At 39.5% G+C, this 10,751-nt stretch overlaps 1 protein-coding gene across 2 annotated transcripts in view; it reads right to left on the reverse strand.

The window, feature by feature from the left end:
* Positions 1–4,313: 4,313 nt before the first annotated feature.
* KERA (keratocan) overlaps positions 4,314–10,751 on the reverse strand; it is a 17,958-nt gene continuing 11,520 nt past the window's right edge. For both annotated transcript variants that reach the window (XM_018556724.1, XM_018556725.1), the window contains exon 3: positions 4,314–4,644. In XM_018556724.1, the coding sequence (XP_018412226.1) occupies positions 4,475–4,644 (170 nt within the window). In that variant the 3' untranslated portion in view covers positions 4,314–4,474. The remainder of the gene's footprint in view (positions 4,645–10,751) is intronic.

The raw sequence follows: 10,751 nt of genomic DNA on the forward strand, positions 1-10,751 counted from the left end.
GCCAAGCCGAGGCATATGCCTTCGGCTCGGCTGAGCCGCTCGGCCAAGTTCGGGAGCTGTACGGGCTATACTGAATAGCCCGTACGGCAGCCCTTCGGTTCTACTGAACCGAAGGGGTCCTGGGGCCAAAGCTAGCCAAACGATCGGCCGAAGCTGTTTTTGGACATCATGAGACATTATTTTTGGACATTTTGGGGCATTATTATTATTTTAATAAAGGCGTATAAATGGGGAGGGGGGCTGTTATCAGGCTTTTTTTAGATTCCCATAAGCCCACTTCTTGCAGACCCCCACATCCACTGGGCCAGGGATATAAGGAAGATATGTCCTCATCAACATGGGGATAAGGTTTGCCAAGGCTTACCCCCTTGCAGGGTATACTCCCCATGTTGAGGGCATGTGGCTTAGTATAGGAAAGGGGGGCAGACGCTCCCTGCTCTGCCCTTCCTGGCTAACCAGGCTGCATGATTGGATACACATGGATTTGGGAGGGATAAGAATTTTGGGAGGGGGTCTATGCTTGTTTGTTCTTTTGCATGGGACCCCCTTCCAATCCATACCAGGCCATTCCTTTCTACATAACATAGACTGCAAAAACAAATGACAGTTTCTAACCCTTTCATAGTTAAAAAAAAAAAATTCTAATATTCTTGTTACTGGGAGATAGTGATTGCGCTGGGATAGAGTGGCAAGATCAGTTTGCAATTTTCTTTTTTTTTTTTTAAACCAGCTAGCTCCACTTGTCAGGGTATCAAGATCCTTCAAATTATTTTTCTTCCAACCATGGTTTTAACAAGGCTGGTTTTCACAGCAGTAGCAGGTGGAGCCATGCAAATCATTGCTTTATGTCCCATCAGTCAGATGAAAATCCAGAGCTGCTGATGTGCCAATACTGTATAGCCTAATATTATAGAACCATTTATTCCAAACGGCATACAGCTGTTTCATGTGTGTGCCATCATCATTGATGTGTGTCTGATCTGAAACAGCTGTTTGTAGTTTGAAATAAATATGTCTCTGATATAAGGTTATATTTGCACTATACACCATTGGTTCTAGATCTACAGCTGGCTGATAGAGCATAAGGCAATGATTTACATGGCTTTACCCACTATCCTGAAATAAGGAATAACCCTCTTATTTTTTGGATATGTGATGGAATGAGGCATGTAAACATTTACTGTTCTTAGAAGACTTTACTGTGCACCAAATTTAAAAAAAAGAAACCCCCTCCTCATTAGGTCCACCAAGCACACTGAATTACATTTGCATTTATTTCATGAGTGTCAATTGTTAATGCAAAAATGCTAAATGTCATGCAAAGTTTTTGCTATTGAAGAGCAGTGCAAACAGTGCAATTGAACCAACTTCCATCTTTCCAAGCTGACTCATTCTTTCTTAGTGCTAAATTAACAATTAATGCAAATAGATTCTTTTTCACCTGTATGTACCACAATGTAACAACAAAAGGGAAAAATGTTCTCCTAAATTGAAAGCTGAACTTATAATATCATACCTATGCAATAACCTGGTAGTCAGAAGTAAACTCTGAAAAAATTACTGGAAAATGCATTTTTAAAGCTCTATCTGCCCCCTTAAAAAGACATAATATATTTGGATAAGCTTCAAATGGTATTTTGAGCAAAATGAGTTAAGGGACTACAGGGAAATCAGGGTTTTAAAATGCATTTTTCATTGATGCCATGCTACAAATTAATCCAGTCAAATACATTTAGTGATTCTTCCAGACAAGCAATCAGAGAAAAGCTGAATGTTTTCTGATGATGACAAGAACATTTCTTTGAAGCACAAGTTGACCGTAACATTTCTGCCTGCAACAATTGTTGCTCATTATTTACTCAAGTAAATTTTTGTAGCTTTCCATCCCCATGTCATGCATTCTTAACTTTACTGGGTAAATCACGTTTCACTAACTTTCCTCTCAGATATCATTGGTTGCCAAGGGTGATCTACACAAAAAAGTAAAAAAGAAATTACAAAACAAAATTATGACCGAACTTATGATAACCTAATTCTAATTGCCAGCCATACATACTGCAGCACAGTGCAGCAAACTACAGTCTTAGAGTAAATATACTGTATTCATGGACAGGTTTTAATACAATATGGTCTAGTCAAAAATGATTAAAAATTGTAAATACTTAAGCATATAAAGCTTTAAAACGTGTAACAGGATAAGATATAACATATCTAAATGATGAGATTTAGCCCATGCCAGGCATCTGCTTTTTTTTCTTTTTTTTTTTAGGTGCTTAGATAAACTTGCACTTGAAGGCACTTTGATAACAAAACTGTTCCTCACTGCCTTGATTGTGCTTCTACCAGTACAACTTGGAAAAAGGCTAATGGAGAGCAGATATTTGGGGGGCATAGTTATATGATCCAGATTCTTTATCCCCCCTGGCTTATGTAGTATCATTTATACAATAAGCTAAAGAGAAAAACTTAATATGATCTTTGATGGCATAATTCAGTTCACCAGAAAATAAATTCAAATGTAACCAAGGACAGCCACTTAAAGGAATGTCTGAGCTGCACCTTCATCAGTGCTCAGAGCAACCTGAACAACTCCCACCTACTCACTCCCCCCACATACACACACACAGACACACATTGCTTCTGAGGTTCATTAAACCCTATGAGCAGCAATCTTGCTTTATGCATATGCATTTGGCAGTTGTGTCCTATTTAGATCCTTTGACAGGCTCAGCCCAAAATAGGCAGAGCTCAGATGGGCTCTTAAAAAGTCTTCTTCAGTTGTCCTTATTGACATCAGTACTACCAGAGCTTAACAGTAGCTACAATGAAGGTAGTGATTCTGTTGTTTTATGAGGACCATTGCGATAATGCACTGCACTCACTAGCATCAGTAATCTGTTATTTACTAATTTGGCATTCCTCATCTCTAATTTGTTACCACATGATCATATAGTGTTATGGTAAAAAATTAGAATATTGAAATAATTTCTTTTAGTTTTAATTTTTTTTTTTTCGTTTTATGTTTCGCTTGTGGCCATCTATACATATCAAAAATTAAACAGAATGATTATAGACACATTAACATAATTATACTGTTAATTAAACTATTGTGGTGCATAGAATCCATGTAGGTCATGGTTTAAAACACCTAGTCAATGCAGTCTAAGTTGAATTAAGACTAATGAGTAAAGTTTTATTTTAAATACAGGTGACAAAGATTCCTGTAAAGAAATGCAATGCATAACTCTACCTCAACTAGAAGTCTCACCTTAAAGGATAATGCTGTAAAGTTAATATGTTACTATCTGCTCCACTTTAGTAAATTTATAACATCTTACCCCTCTTATAAGGGCCAGAATTCTCCATAGTCAAAATAGGTTGTGCCCTAGGATGGGAGAGTTACCAAGGAAGGACGCAGCCACCGCACATCATGTTGCTGAAATATCTTTTTTTCCAGCTGAGTCTTTATTACTGCTGTTCTTGCAGGATTTGTGCATTTTTTCATGTAATAGTGTACTATGCACCTACAGTTTACCCACTCGGGTCTGTGCACCTAGGGTTGAACTGCTAGCAGACTACAGCGACAGTATTGTATACTCTTTTTGTTACTAGTTCTAGGTGTAGTGATGCAGAGTGGGCAAACTCTTTCATACTTTCTGGGTATGCCTTGCGTAGTTATAATACTGGATCTTATTAGAGTGATACCGTGTTTCCCCGAAAATAAGACAGTGTCTTATATTTTTTTTCTACGAAAAAAGACACTAGGTCTTATTTTCGGGGGATGTCTTACCTGGCTGCAGCTGTCCGCTCTGCTGTCCAGGGAGCCAGGCGTGCGGGCGGGCGTGCGTGCGGGCGGGAGGGATCTGCGGCTAGCGCTCTGATGCCATCCAGGGAGCTGCTGCTAGCACTATCTTCAGGGATGTCTGTAATATGAGATCTACCACCGAACTAGGTCTTATTTTTGGGGTAGGTCTTATATTACAGAAATCCCTGAAGATAGTGCTAGGTCTTATTTTCGGGATAAGTCTTACTTTCGGGGAAAAACGGTATTAGCCTAGCCACTTGAATAGGATAGGGGGAGGAGGCATAAAACAGTTGGTGTGGGATACTGGAAGTATAAATTCGGCCTTCCTTGTGTTATAATGTTACTTTGTTGGAGAACATCATATTTGCATATGGGTATATCTTCTGTAAGCTTGCTGAATGAGTTACACTCCCCCCAACCAAACTAATTCTAATTGTGCTAGAGGAGATTTAGCAGTTCTCTTGTCAAAGTAAGCATCTTGAAAAAGATAGTTTTTTTTGTGCTTTGAATGAAACTCCGATTTGTTAATATCTTTTTTAAAGAACAGAAACATACAAAGACATCCTCTTTTAAAGGTCTTAAAAATTACCTAAAGAAAATAATAACTTTAAGGTTTAAAATGACACATTTAACTTTTTGACACATTTAGCTTAATGTAGCTCTCAATATTTAAATCACTACAGTTTGCAAAAGTCTGAAACAAATCATAAGATCAAGTGGGATTGGTGGCTGAATTTCATTTCCATCCAGTCGCAGATATCGAAGACGAGGTCCATGAGGAAAATGAGGGTCATATTCTTCTCTAACCTCATTGGGGCAAATAATAGTTCCATTAATATCTGCAAAATATAAATATATACATATAAGTTTGACAGGTATGATTTGGTGTTTCTTAAGAAACCCAAGAAATTATGACACATGTTTATTTGTGAAGCATGAAGTAGACCTTCATATATGGATTTTTGTCTTGCGCTACTGTTACCTTTGTTCATTGTAAAGAAACACATTAAATTATTTTGAATAATTTGAAAGTGCAAAAAATGGAACATATGGCCACTGGAAATGCATGAACACATTTTTGAGGATACTTGGGTTAGCTGACACAGACACCAGAGGTTACTTGATACATATTGTTGTTTTAAATAACTAGATAGCATAGTGAGGTAGAGAATCACATGTTTAACCCCTTCATGACTGAGGCCCTTTTTTCCATTTTTGCACCCATGTTATATTCCACATTTTAGGCCTGAAAATGACGTAAAACCCCCCAACATTATATATTTTCTGAATGCCAAGACCCTATAGAATAAAATGGTGGTAGTTGAAAATTTTTATGTTGCGCAATATTAGCGCAACTCCTTATTAAACCCCAAAATTTAGTGACAAATTTAATTAAATGCCCCAAAACACAACAAATTACCCATTTTTTTAATGAAATATAAAAGATGAGGTTACAACGAGTAAAACGATACCCAACATGCCCATTTTACAGATTGCGTGCGACCGTGAAACGGCGAAAAACTGCAGTACCCCAAAAAATCAATAAAAGACACTTTAAAAGCCCCCACAGGTCATCAATTTAGAAGTAAAGCCGACAGTCGGCTCTACAAGTTTAAACAGAGTCCCGACGGCAAAAGTCGCCGGGAGTCTGTTTAAACAGCCCCGATGCTGGCGACGTACACTGTACGTCGTCAGTCACGAAGGGTTTAAGATAGAATAGTGATGATAATAGCATAGGATAAGTTAGCCCTTTGGCTTGAGGGCAGGAACAAATTTACATCCTAAAAATGTATGCACTCAATAAAATTGGGACCTGAATCCCCACCCATTAACATATATGATGCTGTGCCACCTACCAATGCCATGCTACAAGCCAGATTCAGTTGTATATAAGTTAACCCAGCCTTGTTTCTACTAGTACCATGTTGCCTGAGGTGACTTTTGCCATATGTTTTCAAGTGTTGTGCCCACCCTGTGCCTCCTGTGACCACTTTATTGCTATGCCTCCTTTTAAATGCTGTGACCACTTTTCTCCTCTGTTGGTTGCCCCCTATTTACCTCTGCACCCCATCTCCACTTCTTTGTCCATGCTCTCAGTCTTCTACCCTCTCTCTGTCTTCTACCCACCTCTGTGCGTCCAATCCCCTGTTGAAGTCAGGCTATACTACTCACTTTATTATTCAATGTAGCAGCAGTGGGGCATATAATGTATATGACACAAAGTATAAAAGGTGGAAACAATGCCTCAAAAGCATGGTTGCGGTGGTTGTACATCTGCTGTGATATGTCACTTGCTTTTATACATTGCATAGGTAGCAGAGAGTAAAGGAAGAATGGATTGCAAAATAGTGATATATTACTAAATGTGATAAATGTTCATCATGATAAATGTTATGTCTGTACAAACTATATTGTCTCCTGTTAAAGGATTAAAATGAAAACCAGATGTTTTCAAGTGACAGATTTTCTAAGACAGTATGCAGTGAAAGTAAAAGGTATTAAATGCCTCCCAGAGCAGTAGTTTAACAATGATGTCTGTGTTAGCTACAGTATTTTTATAAATGACATAAAATATGAGAATCAAGTTAAAGATGTGGTAGTCTCAAACACATATATGGATCCATATGGCTCATCATTGAGCAAGGATTCTATATTCCAACTAGCAAAGTATAAATATTTGATCAACTAGTCTTTACTCTTTTTATAAAAAAAACGTTACAGTAATATCCCAAAGCAAACTACGTAAACATTTATGACAGGATTTGCAAACATAAGCTCTATATGTACAAGATGCAGATTGTGGGTCTTCTTTTTTGTGTCACTTGACTATCACAGTTCAAATATTGAGAATTAATTGGATCTGCATTGCAGAAAACATTTTATATTGATCAATTACTTACTGTTAATTGTTTTTCCATGTCTCTTTAACCCCCTCAAACATTAGGTGGCATAGATCTGGGTCCTAATTGCCCGAGCTTTCCCAGATCACTTTTGTTTAGTACCCACTGGAGCAGTGGCCATGGATACATATTCCAGAAGTATGCAAGTTCATGTGAACCTATTTCCTGTTGTGACCAGTCTGTTACAAAAAGCTTACTATTAAGGAGCAAGAAGAGTTGAACAACTAGAATGTGCATAAGCACATTCCAAAAAACAAATATACATCTTTTGAGTGGAATCTGAGTGCCAAAAAAAATCACCAATCATAAAAATAATCAAGGTTCAGAAAAATGTTTGCTTATGTCAAAAACATTTATCAACCTTATAAGATACACATACATAATGTATAATGTCACTGAGCGATAATTTCTCTTTTGATCTTAAAAACCATGCTATTACCAACCTATAATAAGGCTGACTGTAGGGTCCTTTTGGTTTAAACACTAGTAAAGAAATCTGAATCTTTCAGGAGTTGTTTCTTAGCATGTTGGAGTCCTAGGCTAGAACTAGGTTAGGTGTTTACTGTCACTCCTCAACACCCCTGCTACTAACCCCACTACTAACAGGGTTTGTTTTACAAAAGGCAAATAGACTGTTAACTTTGCAAAGGAATCTTCAATTTGCAAGGACATTTTCCCTTAGCTTAGTGAAAATTCAAACTGTACACAATCACATGCAAGGAAAAATTTAAAAAAATAAACAGTTTTTTTAGACCATTATTAGATAATAGAAATCAATAGTGCTTCACCTCATTCATTAAGCTGAGGAGAATAAGTAAAGTAACTATTCACTTTTCAAATTGAACTGCCTATTTTCCCTTAGTAAATCAATTCCATATTGTCAGTCCCAACCTTTGTGTGTTAACTTTCCTGTAAAAGTTACATATACCAATATACTGTGTTCATCCACACCCACATTTTATATCCTTCTGTACAATCCTTCCATATGCATAAACCCAATATAGAGAAACTATGATTTTTTTTCCCTCTTACTTCCTGTTGTGTCTTTATGACAGGAGGTGAAAATAAATCTCCAAGGAGGAACACAGAAAAAAAAACTTGATGGGGTCTTAACCTTTCCTTACTTTATCCAAAAATATAAAAAATATATAAACCTCAAGCAAATTTCCTATGCTCCTTGGTTCCATCGTGCTAACAGCATTCACCCAACTTTACACTGGGTGGACGGTTTATACACGAGCCCCATAGTGTCTGCCCTTCACCCCACCCATATATCTACCTTTACTTTACCATGGCCATAGATGAAGGAGTATTGATGAACACTTTGAAAATTAAAGCTGATAGTTTCACAAATTGGTTGATGCTATATTACTAAATTTAAGATTTGCATTTCATATTCTATTCTGGGACACCAACCATTTGGCTGTACTCTAGCCAAAAACCTAGTTGCCTTTGCCTAGAAATTATTTTGCTTCTGTGGTCACTTAACTCCATGGTGAATGCTAGTTAATTTGTTTTAATTTACCACTGTTATCATAACATTTTAAAGCTGAACTCTGGGGAAATTAATAAACTACCTCCCGCACTGCAAGGGTTAAATGTTTATTTTTTTCCTAGGATATTATTAAAAAGCACTTTTCCTTATCTTATCACTTCCCCAGCAGCTGGGTGATTAGTCTGGTGGAGAGGTGGAGTCTGTGGGAGCACAGAATACAGTAAGTAAAAGTGCTTTTTCATGGTATCCTAGGCAAAAAGGGAGCATTTAACCACTGCAGTATGGAAACAGCCCACACTGCAAGGGTAGATTTAATATGTAACATATTGTCTATCATACTGGAGGAAAGGCAAAGTAAAAGGCTAAACTAAAACTTATTTTCTGCTAATAACCATTAGGAATTTGTATCTGTCAGCACCTATTTTGTCATTTAGACAGTTTAATTAGAGGGTCTGGGATATGAAACAACATGCATGTCTCTTTCTCTCAAATTTCTGGCAAGGCTGTTCAAAGCCATTCGATTGCCTGGGGTAAACCTTGACACCTCCACTAAAACCTTATCCTATAACTATGAAAGCATAAGTGCAATGTGCATTGTTTTTGTACAAGGCAGAAGATTTTAATTGCTAAATGTATTACCTATTCCTTAGTGCCAGGTGGCAAGAGAGCTTAAAATTTATTTTTTAACATATAAACCTGCAGTTGGCAAAGGATTGATGGTCATATTTTTTTTTACCAGTGTGTATTTCCATACACTAAAAGAAAGCGTTGCTATGATAGCAGAAATAGCTACCACATAGCCAGAGAATGCTACTTTTTACTAGAGGAGTACTGTGTTAATAAAGTGTTACCCCTTTACTAGAGACTGTTATGTTTCACCAGCAACTTCTACGTAACTTGCCTATTACTATAGAGAAATACCTGTATACAGTGGCGGACCAAAGGGCCCTGGTGCAAGATTTTTTTTGGGATCGCTGAGTGTTTGTACCGCTCTCCTCTCTGACACGCTGTCACAGGAGGCTGAGTGAGAGGTGCAGGGAGGAAAGCTCAGCCTCCTGTGACAGCGCGGGCTGTCTCCGCCCACACAACGCTCTTCCAGTGTTCTATCACAGATTGTGACTGCGTTGGCATGTGTGACCGGTCACATGGTCACACATTCTAACGTAGTCACACCCATTTTTTCCGGGGTAAAAATGTGTGACCGGCAAAAGGTGTGGAATTCAAAGCTTTCTCTGCTGTTCCCAGGCTGATCAGCATTGCAGATGGTATGTTTAGGAGAACCGATCTGCCTGGGAACAACTGATTGGTCCTGAAATCTCACTTCTATCTGACTTTGCGAGTGCAATACAAAGTCGGACAGAAGTGAGATTTCAGGACCGATCAGCTGTTCCAGGGCCGATCAGTTCTCCTGCACATACCATCTGCGATGCCGATGTGCCCAGGAACAGCGGAGAAAGCTTTGAATTCTACACATTTTGCTGGTCACACATTGTTACCCGGAAAAAAATGGGTGTGGCTACGTCAGAATGTGTGACCACGTGACTGGTCAAACATTCTACCGCCGAAAAAATGGGCGTGATTACATTAGAAAGTGTGATGACATCATCAGTCACACATTCTAACGCGGTCACAATCAGCGATAGAACACCGGACTGTGATAGGAGGCTGAGCGGTGTGGGATGAGAGACGCAGGCTGTTCACAGCACTCTCCTACCATAGCGCTCAGCCGTCTGTGACACTTTCTCTCCTCCCCGCTGGGACACAGAGCAGCGCCCAGTGGGGAGGAAAGAAAGCAGGGATGCACCCCTGTATCAGCCAAAAAATGGCACTTTAGGAATTTACCAAAAGTGACATTTTCGGCTGATATGTTTCGGCGGCTGATATATCGGTGCGTCCCTAATATTTACTGCAATGCAGAATGGCACAGGCTGTAGAGGAATACACATCCCAGCAATATACAACTATAGCATTTCTGTATAAAGTACTGCTGAGATTTGTAGTCCTCTATAGAGGGTCCCATTCTGCAGTGCTGCAATGCAGAATGGCACCTGCTATAGAGCACTACAAATACCAGCAGTACTTTACACAACATCAGGCTACAAATAATATTTTTAAAAATTAATTATTTACCCTTACCTCTTCTGGCTGGTCTTCTGCTGTTTCCTGGTGGAGGCTGCTGAAAAACCCAGTGTCTGTGTTCTGCTTGCTGGGTCCTCACAGCCGTCCTAGGTTCCCCATCATGTGCCTGCATCCTGCAGGGCCGTCTTCACATCTCCTTGGCTCTCGGCTCCCTCCTCACAAGGGCTGATGGGCCCCATATTATCTGGATATCCGGCTAGCGAGCGTGCGCCTGGCCCCCGCCCCCTCCCCCAATTGAGCGCGTCAGAGTGTGGAATATTAAGATCAGTATCCGGCGGCCGGTGGGCCCCCCATCTCTGCGCCAGGAGTGTCAGATGAACGGATGATCTGACACTCCCGGTGCAGAGACGGGGTGTCTGCCGGCCGCTGGATACCATCTATGCACAGGCCAGGACTGTGCTGCCCCCCCCCC

The sequence above is a fragment of the Nanorana parkeri genome, unplaced genomic scaffold (genome assembly GCF_000935625.1).
Source record: "Nanorana parkeri isolate BGI_ZX_2015 unplaced genomic scaffold, ASM93562v1 scaffold250, whole genome shotgun sequence".
NCBI classification, from domain to species: domain Eukaryota; kingdom Metazoa; phylum Chordata; class Amphibia; order Anura; family Dicroglossidae; genus Nanorana; species Nanorana parkeri.